We start from the raw sequence: 19,244 nt of genomic DNA on the forward strand, positions 1-19,244 counted from the left end.
CCCGAGTGCCTTCCGCATCCCTACCCTGGGGGCCTTGGGGCCCGGTCCCTTTGCCGCCACCCGCTTCTGCACCCACGGGGTGGGGAGCCAGGCACTAGCCTCCGCACCAACAGGAGCTAGATCGCTACATCCGCGCGGGCGGAAGCTCCTGCGACCCCGGCCCGTTCCCCAGCCGTCGCGCCCCGCCCCGCCGTGCAGGCCCCGCCCCCTCCCCCGTCGGCGCCCCGCCCCCCGCGCCGCGCTCCATACTTGGCGATCGCCGCGGCCGCGCGCGCTCATTGGCCGGGAGCTGGCGGCGTGGGGGGCGGGCCCGGGCCGGGCCGGGGCGGGGAAGGATGGTGGCGGCGGCCCGGCGCGGGGGGAGGGGGGCGCTGACCCGGATGTTCACTCCTGGGCACCCGGGGAAGTGGAAGCGCCGGGCCCTGCTGCGGGGGGGAGAGCCACAGACGCCGGGACCGGGACCGCCGCCGCCGCCACCACCATGGTAAAGGCTCCACGTCCTTCTCCCCAGCCCGGGGGCTCCGCCGGAGCTCGCGTCCCCCTCTCCCCGCCGACCCCCGGCCCGGGAAGTGTGGGTTCTTGGGGGTGGGGGAGGGGCGGGGTCCCGGACCCTAGGTAGACACCATCCTTCCCGGCTCGGGAGGGGGTCGTCGGCGCGGGCGGCTTGGGTGGGCAGTGACTCTGCCTCCCCCTCCCCGCCCCCGCCCTTGGCTCCAGCTGGAGCCCTACTCTCCACCTCTGTGTCCCGGCTAGTCTTTCCCAGAGCCAAGGCTAGATCCTCCTTCTCCGGTGCTCCAAGCCAGGGACCCCCTCTCCGGTGACTCAGGCGTGGCCCCCTTCCTCCTTCCTGTGGCCGAGGCTAGGTCCGCTTGCTTCCCCTGTCCCTATGGTCCTGGCTAGGCCGTCGTTTCTCCCCGGTATGGCCCAGGCTAGGCCCCCCCTCCGTGGTCCAAGCTGGGTCGCAGTCTTCCCTGCTTCCCTTCCCCGTGGCCTCAGCCTGGACCCCCGTCAACCCCTGCTCCAGCGGCCTAGATCTGTTTCCCCGCTTCTCCATGGCCTCAACGTGAGTCTCTTACCCCCACGGTCTTAAGTCTGGACCTCCCCTCCTCCACCCATGGTCCCCGCCTGGACCTCACTCCTCCCCCCGCGCCTTGGTCCCTTTTCCCAAACTTCTCAGCACTCTTAGCATAGCCCGAGTCAGCCCTTCTCCGTCTCCGGCCTAACCCTTTCACCAGGGTCTTGCTCCCTGCCCTGTGCACGACCCAGGTGTCTCCTCCCCTATACCTAGGGCGCGCCTTCTTTGCGTCCTCTGGGAAGCGAGGGGAGCTCTACAGTAGGGGTGGGGGTGGTCCCGGTTCTGTGCCTTCTCAGGCTGAGGGTTGTCCCTTTTGGGGATGCCGCCTGGGAGCGACTGAGCGACGGAGGGCGGGCATCTGTGTGCCCGGAAGGCTGCGCGGTGCGCTGCGGGCCCTTCCCGGGGCCGCCGCCTCGGTGCCGAGGGTGCCCTGGGTGCCGAGCGTCCTACGGGGCGGCCGGTGCCCGCGGGGCCAGGGCCCGAGTGCGAGCAGAGGGGTGAGGTGCAGGAGCGGACAGGACAGGGATGAACGCACAATCGCCCTTGTGAGGCGGTAGCCCTGAGGGGGCCAGCAGGCCCTGAGCCCAGCATAGGGCCTGGACACGATGCACCCTAGCAGGCGCAGCCTCCCTTTCCCTCTGAACTGTCAGCTTGTAAGGGTTGGAACAGCTGATTATGGAGGTGCTTCGGAACAGGTGAGATCCTAGGGAAGAGAGCTGGCTCCACTCGTGGTGTTTGTTTTGGTAATGAAGGCAGGTGTTATCTGGGAGTTTTGGGGAGCCTGGGGTTTCACGTAGCCCCCCACACGTAAGCCTGTCCTCTGTCCATCTTGGAACCTTTTGCAGGGCAGGCCCAGCACCTAAGTTGGAAGGGCCAGAGGACTTATACCTTACAGGGTCAAGGAAAGTTTGAAGAATGGACTGTCAGAGCTAAGACCATCCACCTGCTGCATCAGCACCCTGTGTGGGACTCCTCCCGTCCAGTGCAGGCAGATGTTTGCATGTGGACTTTGGGCCCCAAAGGGTTTTGAGGATCCTGGTTCCTTGTTTAATCAAGGGATGTTGCTACTGAACTTGGGTGACTATTTCAGAGAGATTTTTTTTTTTAATGTTTTCCTGTATATTGATTAAAAATGTGGGCAATGTCATTTTGAAGGCCTTTGGATTTTCTCTGTATGGCGAGGGGTGTGGGGTGGGCCTGGACCCAGGCCTGGGTGGAGGAGGACTTCTCCTGGACAGTTTTGGGTGAGGACTTTAGAAATGGGCTGAAGTTCGATAAGTGTGCACTCAGGGCCAAAGCAGGGGAGGATGGGTGGAGTGGCCAGGTGGGGCTGCTCTAAGCAACATATCACACAGGGAGGGGCACTTCTCCACCTGCAATGAGAAAGTGCCCATAATGACGCAGGAGGAGCATGTGATACCTGAGGCTTCTCTAGAGTCCTCTACTTGGCTGTCATTTCGACAATCTGAAAAGACTAGAAGGGATAAGGAGGAGGGCCTGTTATCTGCCAAACACTGTGTTGTGTGTTTCACCTGTACACTTCAGGCAGAGCCCTCTGAGGTAATTACTGTCCCCATTTTACAGGTGAAGAAGCTGAGGCTCAAAGGAGGTGGAGTAACTTAGTCAAGGTGTTGCTCGGTCTGTGGAATAACCACTGTTGGCCAGTAGAGGCACATCTGGCGGTCTCTAAACTGTGTTCTTCCCATTGTACCAATCTATTCATGTGTTGGAAGGTATAATGATGTTCTGTCTAAAAATATAATATTGGGGTACTCAAACATGGCAAGGGAGAAGCAGCATTTGTTGTCTGTGAATTGTGTGCTAGAGCCTTTGCATAGGCCTTTCACTTTTTAGTAGTGAAATAGTAGTATGATGGTGCAGGCATATTTAGTGTGTGCCAGAATGTAAGCTCTTTCAAGTCAAGGATTTTTGTCTTGTGTTTTCCATGGCTGTATCCCTGGGGCCTAGAACAGCATCTGGCACTGAAGGATATGGCATGGAATGCTCTCTTTGGGATGTGACTGTGTCCCTGAACTTAGCTGCTTGGATTTCATATTTGTTCTCTCCATAACTTGTTCTTAGTATCCCCTAGGATTGTAAGTAATTTCTGACTACTTATTGTCAAATTTGTCCCGTACTTGAATACTCTGGTAAGCCAGGGGAGACAGTTGGGATAGAACAGAAGTGGTAGTGTGGGGTTGCATCATAGGTAAATAAATAAAGACCACCATGGTTTTTATTTTCAGCAGATTTGATGGTAGAGAAAACAGCTAGATCTCAGTTATCCCTTGAGGGAAATAGCAGCTTGAGAATCTAAAATGCATTTGACTTTGGAATGAATTCCATGTTTTTTATTGGCATCAGTTTCTCCTTCCCAGTAAAGATGCATAGGCAAATGGAATTTATTTGCATTCCCTTAGCAGGTAATAATCTTACCTCTTTCTTTTTTTTTAAGACAGAGTCTCACTCTGTCACCCAGGTCAGCCTAGATCACAGCACCCTTCAACTCCTGGGCTCAAGCAATCCTCCTGCGTCAGCCTCCCGAGTAGCTGGGACTACAGGCGTGTGCCACCAAGCCTGGCTAATTTTTTTTCTATTTTTAGTAGAGTTGGGGTCTTGCTCTTACTCTTGCTCAGGCTGGTCTCAAACTCCTGAGCTCAAGTGATCCTCCTGCCTTAGCCTCCCAGAATGTTAGGATTACAGGTGTGAGCCACTGCACTCAGCCTTAATCTTACCTCTTTCTGTAAGCAGTAAGTTTATAGCTCTAAAACACTGTTTCTTACATAGCTCTAGCTACTAATTTGGGAATTATTCTAATTTAGAGTTAGGGTTCTGGTGGTGGATGGTGGGGCTTGAAGCAGGGAAGGGTATTGGGAAGCCCCGTTAGGAGTTGTTGCTCCAGCTAGCAGATGGTTTTGCTGATAGGAACAGCCGTCATATTGTTACAAGGTGAAGCAATGTAGTTGTCGCTAATGTCTCTTGGCATCTCCTGGTGTAAGACACATAGTTCAGCTCAGACCCCACTTGTCTATACAGTCCTGTTCATTTAAACCCAACTGGCCTCTTTTTGATGGAATGTTTATAAAAAGTAGCCAACAATTAATAGCTTGAGATTAAGGAAATGATAAACCATGGCTTTGAAAGCAGATATTCCTGTTTATAACTAGGATGTCCTATACTTTTACATTCCATGAGAGAGGGAAGAGGACAGATGACTGACCACACAGGGAAATGGTGGTGGAGTGGGTACCTCAACTATTCAGAAGCCTCCTTTCTAGGCTGGGAAATGCTTAGTGGCAGGTGGATTTGGGAGTATCTAAAGCTATAAGATAATGTTAATTCAGTATATGTGTGTTAAGTGCCTACTTTGTGCTGCTTACGTGCTGAGGATGCAAGACAAGGATCTGCGGCCTCACAGCTTCCATTGTTGGGGTGTGGACGTGTTACACTTAACTAAAGCTTCAGGAGGAAAAGCCTTGTTGAATGTAACTGCAAGCACTTTTGCATGAGCTGTGGCAGGAAACTGAAGAGAAAGTTGGGGCTTGTGCCAGGCTCCACTCCCAGACCTTTTGGGGTGTGCCTGCTCTGTCTGGAAATGGGTTGCCCTGCACACCTGAAGCTCCTTCCTGCCCAGGAATGCAACCTTGTGGTGCCGTGGAAGTCCAGGGTAGCTACCATCAACTGAGCATCTGCTGTGACACAGAAACGCGACTTCAGTTATAGCTCACCCCACACTTTACTTACAAGGAACCTGAAGCTTGAGAGATTGAGTGACCGTTGTGAGTGGCAGGCCTGGGACTCAAATCTGAGCCCACCTGACTCGTGCTGGACACTCTGGCTCTCAGAAGCTGTAAGTAGTAGGGCCCCTAAGTATAGGATCTTGTCCCATTTCCCCTTGCAGCAGATCCCACCAGTGAGGGTGGGGTGTGGAATTCCAAAGGATGCAACTGTAAGATCCCTCATATTGGGACAAGCTAGAGCCATGCCATTTCCAGACTGAGGCTTTCATAGATTCATGTTTCAGTGGAAGGAAGTAGAGACCTAACATGGTTGGGCCACTAGTCACGTGCCACACACTGTGCTAGCAGCTTTAGCCTACTGAATCATTCTCTTCTGATGAAGAAGGTTCAGCCTGAGGCTGGAGGCAGCATAGTATAAGGAGTTAGATTTAGGAGCCAGACTGCCTTAGAATAATAGTACCTCCTCAGCAGGTTGTTAAGAGGCTTAAGTAAGATAATACATGTCATGTACTTTGAACAGCATCTGGCACATAATTATATAAATATTAAATACTGTTATTATCACTGTATTTCAGATGAGGTGCAAAGGGTTATGGCTACTAACTGGGGAATTGGGTTTTCTGGCTCCAGAGCAAGCCCCTTTTCTCTGCTGCTTACCCCTGCTGATGGCGCTTTGAAGTTTGCTTGGCTCTGGGCTGTGCCTTGAATGGAGAACTTCCCTAAATAGAGCCTGAGGCTCTTTTCTCCACTGAAGACAGGCTCCCTGTGTCCCTGTGAGCTGGGCACCACATGTTGCCAGAGCCCTATCTCAGTTTCAGATGCCTTGTCTGTGCTGGTGGAGCCCCCTAAGAATCAGGGGTCCTTGTCCTCTTCCAAGCCTGGAAGAAGAGGGACAGGACTGGGGACAGTGCATGTGAACTCCCTGCCAGCAGGGGCCTTGTCTGTTTAGTACCTGCTAAGCACCCTGCACCTTGCGCTGGCTGCCTGGCGCTTAGTACGTGCTTTATAAACACTGAGTGAAGGTAGGAGAGCTGAGAGGTGGCTGCCTTTTGTTTTGCTGCCTGCTCAATGGAACATGGGCTCTGCATTTGGGTATATCTGGATTTGAATCCTGTCTGCCACTTCGTATGTGACCTTAAGTGAGGATCCTGATAGCCCTTGGTCTCACTTTTCTTGGTCCATAACATTTTATAGGGATACTGGGGAGAAAAATGAAATTTGTAATGTACTTCATCTAGTGCTTGGAACACAGTAAGTGATAGCTGTGGTTGTTATTTGTCCTACTCTGCATACTACAGAGTCAGGGACACAAATAGAAGCCATAATCCATGTCTTCTAATCCAGGAGGGGAGGCAAGGTATGTCCAAAAAGCTAAGTACAGCAGAAAGGAAGTAGTAGTTAGAAAAGTGTGCTATGGTCTGCCCGTCCCTGCAGCTTGGTTTGCCTCTTCCATGAAGCCCTGCAGACCGCTCCAGTCTGTAGTCAGCTTGGGGGCTGGGCATGGAGCCCAGGAAGACTGTGCTCAGGCAGAGAGGATGGACTGGGATGTGGTCAATGAGAGGCCATTCCAGGCAGGGGCCTGGCATGAAAGCCAGGGTCAGAGCTGTGGTCAGCCTTGTGAGTTTGGGGACCATGGGGTAGAGAGGAGCGGGTAGGGGTGCCTCAGTCTCAGGAGTGAGTTGTGCAGTGCCTCAGTTGCTAAGCTAAGGAGTTTGTCTTTGACCTGGGACAGTGTGGAGCCAGTGAAATTTTTGACAGGGCAGGTAGAAATTTGAGGAGGCTGGCAGAGGAGTGGTATTTTAGGAAGAGTCATCTGGCCGTGGTGTGAAGAAAGGACAGGAAGGAGGGAGGGATTCACAAGCATCAGCCTGCAAGGGCGTGAGGGTCCTGGCCACTGCGGCTGCAGTGTGGAAAGGGACGGATGGTGGAGGAAGATCAAGACAAAGGCAGAGTGAGATGGAGTGATTTGCCACCAGTGGGGCTGAGGGGCTCTGCCCCAGAGCTCCCTGTGCAGGCATTCTGATTGGACAGTTTATCATTGACGCACAGCTATTTCTGGTCACTTTATATCCTAGATAGTGGTGTCTGCAAAGCCTTGAAATGCTATTAACAACTGAAGAGGGGTTTCAGTCTGGCTAGCCCAGCGATCCATCTAGCTAGTCATTCTGTGTCTGCCGGTGGCACGATGTGCACATCATGAGGCTCTGGGCATGTCTACCTAAGACACCCAGTCTGCCCAGGGAGGTGGCAGGGTGGGAGGCTCTGCATGGTGGCTGTAAGAGTGACAGGAGCTAGTTTTTGTTGACTACTTCTTAATACTCTAAGCAGCCCTCTGAGGCAGGTTCTCATGTCACCCTTGTTACACAGGTGAGGAAACCGAGGCCCAGTGGCTGTCCTGGTAGTGGGTTGTACTGCCTCTAGCAATTTTCTTCCTATCAGCTTATTCATTTGATGGATACTTACTAAGCAGTAAAGTAGACCTGTTAGGGTACAGCGAGCCTGAGTCTTAGTTAAATAGAGGAGCCAGGTGGAAGCAAGTGCATCGAAGAGTCTGAAAGAATTGGGGGCGAGCACAGAACCGGCATGATGGCAGTCCACAGCACAGGATGCAGGTGGGCTTAGGGAGGCCACTTGCCTTCTCTTTTCCTTGCTGCTTCATGCTACCTTCCCACATTTTTCTGACATCTCTGGAGACCTGTGAAAGGAGCCTTCATCTACAACTTTCTAGTGATAAATTTCCAGTCCTGTAGTCCTGTCTTCCAAAGCAACAACCCCGTTGGTTACTATTCACCTGCTGCATAGAGGTTATTGTGAGGATTGAGTGTGTTTATGTGTGGAAAGTGTCTGGCACATTGTAAGTGCAATAGGAGTGTTGGCTGTTATTATTGTGATTATTTGGTTAACGTAGACAACTGATCGGTGATGTTACATTTAACCTCCCAACCAGCTTGGAAGGCAAGTACTAACCCCTTCTAGAGTCCCTTGCTCAAAGCTAGCAGTTTTAGGGGTTCATTTTGGTACAACACAAGCCCAGTGTTTGCTGGTCTCACAGTACTTACCACATTGCAGATGGCAAGCATTTGTTACCACTGGCTCAGGCCCTGGACTACTCCACCCACCTCTGAAACTGCTCTGTGAAGCTTCCTCTTCTACTGCTGAACTGAGCAGGACCCTTCCGAATTAGGATGATGATGATGATGATTATTATTATTTTTGAGACAGAGGCTTGCTCGGTTGTCCCCGGTACAGTATAGTGGGGTCCTCATAGCTCACTGCAACCTGCAACTCCTAGGTTCAAGTGATCCTCCTACCTTAGCCTCCTGAGTAGCTGGGATTGCAAATGCTCGCCACAGCACCTGGCTGATTTTTCTATTTTTAGTAAAGACGGGGGTCTCACTCTTGCTCAGGCTGGTCTCAAACCCCTGAGCTGAAGTGATCTTCGGCTTCGGCCCTGATGGGCTGTGTGTGGTTTCACATGTGCGGGCTTCCTGCATTGCAGTGTCGTGCTCAGAAACTGGGAGGAGGAGCTCTTATCTGACACACCCTTCTGGTGTGAAAAGTCTAAGATTTGGAAAGTCTGATCTAAGGGCACTGTGGCCACTGAAGTTTCTCCGTCCCGTCTCCAGCTTTGTTTTTACTAGTCCCTTGTTTCTCTGCTGAGCACAGCTTGCCTGGTGACCTCGGGTCTGTGTGGTCCCTGGGCTGGATGTGGACCCGTCACTGAGGAACTCAAACCCCAAGAGAGCAGTGACCAGGCATGCTGTTCGGTTGCTCTGTTGAGAATTTCTGACGTGAACTGTGGTTGCTTCCTCAGTGTGTATCTTCCAGACAGTTCCTGTCCTCAAATCTCTTTCTGGCACAGGGTGGTGCAGACTCCTGGTTGTCCTGAGATTTGAGATCTGACTTGGTCTTTTTTTTTTTTTTTTTGGTTCAGAGTCTCATTCTGTCATTCAGGCTAGAGTGCCATGGTGTCAGCCTATCTCACTATGACCTCAAACTCCTGGGCTCAAGCAATCCTCCTGCCTCAGCTGCCTGAGTAGCTGGACTGCAGGCATGCACCACCACACTGAGCTAATTTTTACTATGTTTAGTAGAGACAGGGTCTCTCTCTTGTTCAGGCTGGTCTCAAACTCCTGAGCTCAAGTGATCCTCCCGCCTCGGCCTCCCAGAGTGCTAGGATTACAGGCGTGAGCCACCGTGCCTGGCCCTGGCTTGGTCTTGAGGAGCGCGCTCGCGGTAACCTTTCCTTCTGCCAGTGTCTCTGCAGACCCGGTCATTATCTCTCATTCTCTCAACTCCAGCCCTTGGAGGTCTGTTTCCTCATTTTGCACATAAGAAAACCAAAGCTCAGAAAGGCGTAGTAACTTGCCAAAGGGCCCCCAGCTAGTTAGTGGCAGTTACCACACAGATCCAGGTCTGTCCCATGCAGAAGCTCGTGCCGACTAGATTCTCCTGTCCTGCCCCTCAAGCCCTGGCTCACTGGGATGCTTATTTTCTAGATGAGGAAACTGAGGCCTAAGAAGTCTGGATTTAGTTTAAAAGTTAGAAGGTTTTTTTGGTTCAGGTTGTTGAAATGCGAGCAGATAGAACTTTGTGAACTACAGTCAGTTTTTAGAAAGATACCTGCTAAGTGCTGGATATGTCTCAGTCTGCCCTTGGCAGGGGTGCGGTCTGGCATTCCGGCCAGACAGTTCTTTGTGCAGGACTGTCAGCATCCCTGCTTCCTGCCTGTGACAGGAGCCCAGCAGCACATCAGTCATTACACAGCCCCTCATTGGGGACCGTTGGTTGACAAAGCCTTGCAGGGATCCTTTGCCTTTTTCTGTGAGGCCGCATCCCAGCTCTAGGCACCACGGACAGTGTAAGATGCCGGGATTCTGAGGGGAGGGACAAAATTGGCCTGTTTTAGTAGTTATGTGACCTCCGGCAGGTTGAGTTGGTCACCCTCGTTCTGCCTGATAAGTTTCTTATCCTTGGGAGGGAAGGTGAATGATAAATCCTCTCTCAGAGTTGTGACTGCTTTGAGTGTTACACTGTTGCTGACACCAGCCGGTGCTCTGTAGGTGTGTGCTGAGTGAGTGACTGTCTAGTAGGTCCTTAATAAAGGTAAGTGCCCCTGCCCCCATTATGTTGAACCATATGAACTTGCCTTGCTCCTAGGCCCTAAATGGTTGAATATCAGCATTTCATGTGGTTCAGCCTGCTGCAGCCTGAACACTAGGGCAGAGCGATTCCTGCGTGCCCCTCTGGCAGTGTCCAGACCTCCCCTGGACCTGAGCTCTCAGCCAAACCTGGCTTCTCCTGAGGCCAGACCAGCCTCGGTGTCATTTAAGAGCCGAGTGGGGTCTGCCCCAGAGATCAGGGCAGTGCACTCCTGGCACGGGGGACTGCCTGGAGGTGCCAGCCTTGGCAGAGTCGGGGTGTGGTGGGCGCTGAGCACTTGGCCTGAAGTCACACGAGTAGGGTTTTTGGAGTTTCTGAATGATCCCAGGCGATCTTGATTCCTGAGTGCAGGGGCAGTGAAGGGCAAGTGCCAGATTCAAGTCCAAGCCCGGCAGGCTCAGGCAGTTTCCTTCATTTTTGTGCTTCCATCTTCTTGTCTATGAAATGGTGAGAATAAAAGTGGCTACTTCTGATGGATTTTGAGGATTAAGTGAGTTAATACAGGTAAAGCTAGGTGAATGTTAACTATTATCGATAATAATAATAACACTGTTATTATCAGCGACATGGGCTCTTAGTGTGTTATGAGAGCCGAAAGGGACCGCCCATGTGGAAACCCCTTGTTTTGTGTCGGAAGGAATTTGGCCTTGGTGTTGGTTCTTGATCTAATAGCGGAGGCGTGGCTTTTTCCGTAGCTCGCTGCAAACCCTCAGTAGCTCTGGGCCTTGCAGAGCGTGCACCTGCCTCTCTGTGAACAAGTTGAAATGGTGCTTTTGTTGCAGGTGATAATACAAGTCACTCTTCTGGAAAATGGCTTCATTTTTTTCTTTCTCTGAGTGTGAGTGGCCAACCCTGGTGTGCCAGTTACATTGGTACCCAGTGTCTTTGAGGGAACCAAGGCACAGTGCTCATCCCTGTTCCTTGTCAGCTCCTCTTATTTTCTGATCCATTTTCTCCTCTTGTGAAGGTGGCAGGTTTTCATCGGCACTCTCAGCTTCTACTAACCTGTGTTGCGTTTGTAAACTGCCACAGCATACAAGACTAAACTGCCTCAGGGGGTTGATATTTCATTTTAAGGGCATGTGTTTGATTGAAAGGCATGTGGAGTGTTGGGGTTTAGGAGTATAAGAAGGTAGCAAGATAATGGAAAAGAGGAAGAAAAGTAGTGCTTGCTGGAAGGCAGCCTGGTGTAGTATAGCCTCCTGGGTCTGCAGCCCACCCTGGCAGCTTGTGCCCTGTGCATGCTTGACGCTGGTCACTTCACCTCTCTGTGCTTCTACTTCCAGATCAGCAAAATGGGTATATTATCCTCCTGTTCAGAGTGAAGAGGATTAAATAAGAATAATGCACATAAAGTGCTATAGCTCAGGCTTCACACATGGCAACTTGATACAGGCTTGCGATTATAGGAATTCCATCATTTGTCATGCAAATTGTCACCATTGAATTGGATCTGAAAATCTCTATTCTAAGGAATACTGTGAATCTAAAATGCAGGTGTTAATGATCCCACTAAGGAGAGGCCTTGACTTTCAGGTTCCAGGATGCTTGCTCTTGGGCCACTCCTTGAAGCTGAGCAGGCCTCTGCACTTTTGCTTATGGGGTTTACCACTCATGCAGGGGGACTTGCATTGGGCCAGCCTCTGTGCTGAACGTCACAGGCACCATCGCATGTAAGCATTACCGTGGCTTTGCCACGCCCCCATTTTGCACATGTGGAAATCAAGGCCTCAGAGGTTAAAAGGTATCTTGTACAAGGTCACATAGCGAGGAAGAGGCAAAGGTGGCTTTTCTGATTCCAAAATGCATTCCTTGCAGACACCATGGAGGCTGGTCCAGGGTTGCCATTTTTATGTACAGAGGAAAGTGCTTTATGTTGATGATTCTACCAAATGTTCTGAAGTGTTTTTTAAACTTCTACAGCTGAAAATGGAGTATTAGGTGGCTGCCCCTGATTTTGCTTTGGTGACTTGGAGTCCATCTTAAAGTGTGGAAAGAATGAGTGTGCCGTAGTTGCAGTTCTTCATTTAAAAGGGGGCATCATTTCCCACACAGTGACTTCTAACACATAGTCAGGGTCTGGAATCACCCTTGAGGCCTGGAGTATTGTACAGCCTTTCTCCTCCTTCCCTTTCTCCTCCTTTCTCGGTGCACATCCAGACAGACTCTGAAATAATGGAGTGTGGTATGGGGATAAAGCTGTCATTGACCAAGCCGGCATCCAAACTCAGGCCCAGCTCGCTCCACACCTGGCTGTGTCACACCTGCAGCCTGGAGCCAGAGATGGGCAGAGAGACCACCAGCTGCCACCTCTCTGCATAACCAACAGGCTATTAGTTCATGCCCCAAGTGTTTAAGCCACCCAGAGGTACTGAAAGAAATCTCTAACCCCTGGGAGCCGAGAGCACTAAGTTGTAGATGGCGGCACCTCCCACAGGATGGGTGGATCCATGTCCTCAGTTCATGGCGGCCTCTGTTACTTTCCATCTTATTTTGTACTAGGTGGTATTCCTGGGAAATAGGGCCGGACTTCACATTTCCTTAACCACCTTGATTTCATCATTCCTTCCTTTAAATAACTTTCTCCAGAGGCATTTATCCAACTGCTGGGTAGAATTCCCTTGTCCTTTTGCCTACCATAAAACTGGCTCTCTAGACGTTTCTTTCTCTGCTGATGGCTGTAGTTTCTGAGCTTCTTGAATTCCAGGTGGAGAGCACACAGACGTATCCTGGGAATTTCCTCCAGGATTCTGCTTTTATTTTGGTTCCACAGTATCTCTTTGATGCATTTTGATTGTTGAGGACGCATTTCTTGAAGTGACAGACAAGAACTGATTGCCATGGCCCCCAAGGAAGGGCCCTCCCACCATGTGACCGATTGGCAGGAATGGACGTGTGAATAGCTGCTGAGTCTGCGCCTCGTGTGATGAGCTCCAGGTGCTCTGCGTGGCCTGGCTCCTGCCCCAGCACCAGTTCGAGGCATTGGGTTCACTGGTAACATTCTGAGTGGCGTTCCAGCATGTCAGAATCTCTACTGAAAGGAAAAAATGGGGAAAAAAGCAATTCCCAGACCTCAGGTGATAGGTCGTGTACTGGAACAAGTACAGCAGCCGCCTCCTTACCCCAGGTTTTGCTTTCTGTGGTTTCAGTTACCCAAGGTCAGCTGTGGTCCAAAAATATTACAGTGTTTTGAGAGAGATTGACAGACCACATTCATATAACTTTGTTACAGTATATTGTTATAATTGTTCTGTTTTATTATTAGTCATTTTTAATCTCTTGCTGGACCTAATCTATACAAATCTTTTTTTTTTTTTTGGTGACCAGGTCTTGTTCTGCTGCCCAGGCTAGAGTGCACTGTGTCATCGTAGCTCACTACAGCCTCAAACTCTAGGCCCAAGCGATCATACTTTCTCAGCCTCCTGAGTGGCTGAGACTACAGGCATGTGCCACCGTGCCTGGCTAATTTTTTTCTACTTTTTGTAGAGACAGGGTCTTGCACTTGTTCAGGCGCTTCTTAAACTCCTGACCTCAAGTGATCCTCCTGCCTCAGCCTCCTAGAGTGCTAGGATTACAGGTGTGAGCCGCCGTGCCTGGCCCTGTGCCTAGATTAAACTTTCTCATAGGCATATATGTGTAGGAAAAAATATAGTATATATAGGGTTTAATGCTATCTGCAGTTTTAGGCATCTGCTGGGGTCTTGGAACGTATTCCTTGAGGATAAGGAGGATGTTGTACAACCAGGTTCCAAACCATCAGAAGCGTTCAGTAGGCCCTCAGAGTTAGTAAGGCAAGAAAGGGAGTAGCATCTGTTACTGTGCACTTTACTTAGCACTTTACATGTGTTATCCTGTCTAGTTCCCAGAATCCTCCTAAGCATGGGATCCTGTACATTTAGGACTTTATGTAAATTAGAAATTATGTAAATTTAGAGACTTTATGTAAATTGCTAATATGTGGCAGAGTACAGACTTGAACCCAGCTGCTGTGACTTTAAAGACTTTGCCCTTAACCTGTCATGTCATGGAGTTTTACTGCTCACATGGGGCTTGTGACTTGCCCGAGGACCCTTGGTAAACCCTAGAGCAACTGCGATTAGGGGCCTGTGTCTAACCTTCTAGAATCTGGATTCTATGTTCTTGAGTAGTCTTTTCTGCCACATAAACTTAGGCCCATTTGAATGCTCATCTTTGAACATGCTTCTCCAGTGATGGATGGAAAAACCACATTTCCCAGCATGACATTGTGAGAGAGCTTCGTGGCAGTTGAGCTGACCTGTCAGAATGCCAGTGGCAGCCGGGTGTGATTACACCTGTAATCCTAGCACTTCGGGAGGTCGGGCTAGGAGCATTGCTTAAGACCAGGAGTTTGAGACCAGCCTAAGCAACATAGTAAGACCCTGTCTCTTAAAAAAATGAGTCATGCCTGTAATCCTAGCACTTTTAGAGGCCAAGGCAGGAAGATTGCTGGAGATCAGGAGTTCAAGACCAGCCTGAGCAACATAGCAAGATCCCGTGTCTACAAAAAGTATAAAAAATAGCCAGACATGGTGGCACATGCCTGTAGTCCCAGCTACTCGGGAGGCTGAGGCAGGAGGATCACTGAAGCTTGGGAGTTTGAGGTTGCAGTGAACTATGATGATGCCAGTGCACTCTAGCCTGGGTACAGGGAAAGACACTGTGTCAAAAAAAAAAAAAAAAAAAAAAGAAAGAAAGAATGCCAGTGGCCTGGGTTAAAGAAAAGAATCTAGGAATCTAGAGACAGGTCCGATTCAAGCCCAGGTCCCTTTGATTTATAGCTCCTGTTTTGTTGTCATGCACGTAGGAGACAGGAATTGCAGTGACAAGGCACTGGAGAAGAAGGTAGTTGTCCAACAATGGGTGAAAATGATGGTTGGTCAGTATAATGGAGTGTAATGCAGCCAGTAAAGTGTGACATAGGAAGACCATGTCACAGTATAGAAAGGTGTTCTGTTAAGTAAAGCACAGCGGTCAATCTGTGCTGTGCTCGCAGTTCTGTTAAACACTCACGTTAAAAATACCTGCCTCCTGGGTGGCTCCATCAGCGAACAGTTTGTAAGCCCTTTGCTGTGCTCCGTTGCAGTGGACATCCTTCCCTTGAGTCACTTCCTTGAGATAAGTCCTCAGCAGTGAGAATGTGGGCTCACTCCTTCTTCCCAGGCACTTTGCTCTGACAAGTGCTCTCTTGGTCGCCTCTGCCTCCTGCCTGCCCCCAGGTCCCTGGGAGCTGACTCATTCTCCCTGCCTAGCAAGCTTCACTTCCTCAGTCTGGCTCCCTGTTCTGGCCAAGTTGAGAGGGCTCTCTTCCTGCTAAATGTGCTTTGCTAAGGTTAGCCTTCATGGTTTTAGCCATATTCATCTCTGTGCCAGAACTGTTACTTATTAATTTTCCTTGAAGTTGCCTGGTTTTTCAACTTAAAAGTGAAGTTTCCTTCACTTAGGAAGGAAACTTTGTTCTTACCATAAATGGAAAATCAATATCAATTGCCATAAATAGAAAGTGTACTTTGAAATAAACATATGTGATATAAAAGCTGCTCATCTGTGGGCCACCTAAAATCCTCTGGCTCATTTCTGGCTCTGGCCACAGCTGGCAGCCTCCCTTTCCCTGCCTCCCTCCCTCCTGCCTGTGTCCTTCCCGCCTGTGTCCCTCCGGCCGTCAAGCTTCCCCTGGCTGCTGCTGCCCTGCGCATCTGTCTGTCTGCCCATCCGTTCATGCAGACACTGAACAGTACTGTGTGCCCAGCTTGGGGTGGGCATGAAAAGATACTTTCCATCACTGCAAGGAGACCATTCAGGGGGGGACAGTTGGGCAAACAAACCTGCACAATGGAAGAATTGCTGTGAGGGGCTGTGTCCGAGCTGAGCAGCGTGTGGGAGGAGGCTGAGGAGAAACAAGGCGGTGGTCTCAGGGGGCAGGTGTTTTGGTGGGGCCTAGGTGGGAGGACTCATCTGCCAGGAGGATGAGGGGTTGAGGACAGAGACGTGGCAGGCATAGAGACAGCATGTGCCAGACTCAGAGGCCCAGGAGGGTGTGGCATGTGCAGGGTGACCAACAATAACTTAAACTCATTGGAGCCAAAAGCATGAGGGCGGGGGAGCTTGAAGCAGCTGGGCAGGGAGGCAGGGCCCCTGTCAGGAAGGAAGTCCTGTGTCCTGAAGGAAGCTGAGATTTACCCTGGTCTGGTTCAGCGCCTTCTCCGTGAGCTGGCCTGCAGCGCAGCCCTTGCCCACACGGTTTAGCAGTTGACCTTCTTTGCTGGAGTGTTACTTGTTCGACTGCCTCACCCCCAATTGCCGTTTGTCATCATTCCCTGAGCATCATTCTCTGTGCCAGGCTCCGTGCCAGGTCCTGGGGACCCTGAGCTAGTGAAGGGCCTGGAGGGGATGGGTGGCCTCTGTTGAGTGCAACCAGTGCAGGGCCCCCTCTCCCCACCAGGGGAGAGCCCTTTGTAACCTGGAAGTATGATTGGGAAAAAAGTTCATGGTATTTTCTCTTTTAGTATAAAATAATATGTTAACTATGGAAAAGTTTGAAAATATAGAAGAGAAGGAAGAAAAGAAATCACGTGTAATCTTACCTGCCAGCAGGTAAGATTAACCTTGAGATATGTTGTTTAAGTGTGTTCGTCCGTGCATAGTTTTTAGGTTTTTTCATGTAGTGGAGTTAGTGCTGTCTGTGCCATTTTTATATCCTGCTTTTTTCACTTAGTGTTGAAACGAGAACTTTTTTGTTAGAAACTCTTCATGAACATTTTAAATGACTTTAACATTTCATCTGGTTAATACTGTGATTTACCCATTCTCTACTGTCAGATAAGTAAGAGTCTTTAATTTTTCCTTATACATTGCGCTGCAATGAGGGTCTTTGTACAGAACTTTATTTTTTGTCGTACTCGTATTTGCTTATTGCACATTATGACTTTGCTCCTGGAGATCGTGTTATGAGGGTACAAACTCTCTTTCCCTGCCCGTGTTTATATGCGGTCGATTCTTGTTAGTTGCAGTAGTTACGTTCTGTAAAGTCACCACCAGCACAGGTGGCAAATACTGAACCACTGCTCCTAGGGGGAACATGGGGTAACTTTCCTGTGGTCACAATGTTTTTGTCATCTGATCAGTACATAACCTTATTTTATTTGTTCTTGAACTCACAGCCAGTAGTACTATAACTCACACCTGAAGAAAGCCTTCCTAACACGTGTCCTTTCTCCATAAGGCACATCCTCATAGCCGTCTTGTGCTGAGCTCAGGAACACTGGACGGCACTGCAGCACTGTGCTTGGGGCCATTTTAAACAGGGAACTCAACAAAAAGCACAAAATGTGAAAAACATGGCATTAAATAGGCTGTGAAAAGGGTGCTTGTTTAGAGAATGAGAGCTGACACAAGAAGGCAGAGCGTTGCCTTGTTCAACCTCAGTGGGGAATGTGTGCGTTGGGCGGCTCAAGTTTTTGCCACTCCGCATATGTTGTGTTGATTTTGGAGTGATAAATAAATTTTATCAAGCAGGCAAATTTGCAAGTACAGAATGTGCACATGACACTTGAAGTGCCCAAACAGCCTGGTATGTGGCACATGTACCTGTCTCATAAGGTAGAGGTAGTTACAATGATGGTGCTTTAGAAATAAGATTTAAATAGGATTTTTCCACAAATTTTGATTGGCTTTTGGTGGGAGGGGGAACTTGAGGGGTTATAATTTGTGTAAGTATTTGATGGACACTTTTGTAGTAAATGAGTTAACCTTTCTCAGAGGACTTGAGTGTTTTGAGAGTCACTTCCTATCTTGCAGCAGGTGCGTGCCCCTGTCTCTAGGAGCAGGTCTGGCTCCAGCATGGTCATGGGGGCCTTGGAGTCCCTGGTGATTTTAGATGAGGGCACCATTCTTAGTTAGGCTCTGCAGGGGTGGAGTGGGTGCAGCCTTGCTGCCCTGTGATGTTTTCAAGCATTTATCCGGTTCCCAGCATTTGGTGTTGGTGTGGAAACAGATGTGTGGAAACTAAACGAGGTGTTAGGTGAACCTGAATTGTGCTTCAAACCAAAACAACCCTGGTCATTTGGACTCTTGTGAATTGGGAGGCTTTGAGGGGCATTTCTGGCCTCTCTGCACTGGGAGTTTAAAGGAAGCATACAACAAAATGGAAAGGAGAATCTAATTGCAACATCTGAATCACTGAGGTAAGGAAATGGATTAAACATTTATACTTGGCTCAGATGTCAGGAGCAGAGGGAGGCCGTCCTGACAGTAGTCTTGGGGAGGGGAAGAAGGTGGGGCTACGTAGGACCCAGGGCCCTTGTGTCCCTGACTTGGCTGATGCGATGTGGACCTTAGTGTGTTTGGGGTGAGGAGGCTTAGGCTAAATAAGCCTGGGAGGAGAAGGGACAGGTACATCTGTGTCCTATGCTCAGGGGCCCTCACTACCCTGTGTAAGAGCTAAGTCACTGGAGGGGACCAAGGTGGGACTCCGCCCCTTTTTGTTTCCTCTTCTCCCTCCATTCTCCCTTCTCTTTCTGTTTTATCTTTCCTTTTATTCTTTCTTTAGTTTGCTGTAGGAGTGAGCTGGGAATGGCCATCTACCAGCACAGTGTTTGCTGTGTGCTACCTTTAGCATTCATTTAATGTTTTTCTCTAAATTGGCTTGAGCCTAGCACCACAGTCCACTTTAGTCTCATCCTAAGCAGAAACATCTGCAAAAGCACCTTTGATATGCTAGTTATATTTTTTCTATGCATATTAAAAATAGTATTCATTAAACTGCATTCATCCATATTCCCTCTAAAACCTCTCTCAAACCCTGGTGGTTTGCACAGCACACTCTGGGAAATGCTAGAGGGGCAGAAAGAGCACTGTACCAGGAGTCTGGAGGCCGATTTCAGGCCCTGTCCATTGGCCCCTGACGTGCTGTGTGATGTTGACTATTCCTCTCTTGTTTCTGCACCTCATTTTCTTCTCTTGTATGTCGGACCATGTAGCACCAGTGTCTCCAGGCTTAAAAGTTAGAGGACACTGTTCAGTGTCTGGTTACTCAGCCCCTCTCACAGGGCCTGGGTGGTGAGGGAGCTCAGGACTCTGACCTGGACGTGTAATTCATTTGCTCAAAAAATAAGAGATTTAAAAGTTTTGCACCTCAGGAACATTTTGTCTTCCCATGTGCTTCTTATTTTTATTTGGATTTCAGCTCTCACTGCTTATTAGCCAAGACAGCAGCATGGAGAGTGCAGAGGGGTTTGCAGCCAGGCAGC

At 49.8% G+C, this 19,244-nt stretch overlaps 1 protein-coding gene across 2 annotated transcripts in view; it reads left to right on the forward strand.

Moving 5' to 3' along the window:
* The first annotated feature begins 284 nt into the window (after window positions 1–284).
* Window positions 285–19,244, forward strand: part of CAPZB (capping actin protein of muscle Z-line subunit beta) — a 132,788-nt gene continuing 113,828 nt past the window's right edge. Inside the window, exon 1 of one of the 2 annotated variants that reach the window (XM_045548551.1) lies at window positions 285–484. In XM_045548551.1, the coding sequence (XP_045404507.1) occupies window positions 482–484 (3 nt within the window). In that variant the 5' untranslated portion in view covers window positions 285–481. The remainder of the gene's footprint in view (window positions 485–19,244) is intronic. The other variant, XM_045548552.1, reaches the window with a different exon arrangement.

The sequence above is a fragment of the Lemur catta genome, chromosome 3 (assembly GCF_020740605.2).
Source record: "Lemur catta isolate mLemCat1 chromosome 3, mLemCat1.pri, whole genome shotgun sequence".
NCBI classification, from domain to species: domain Eukaryota; kingdom Metazoa; phylum Chordata; class Mammalia; order Primates; family Lemuridae; genus Lemur; species Lemur catta.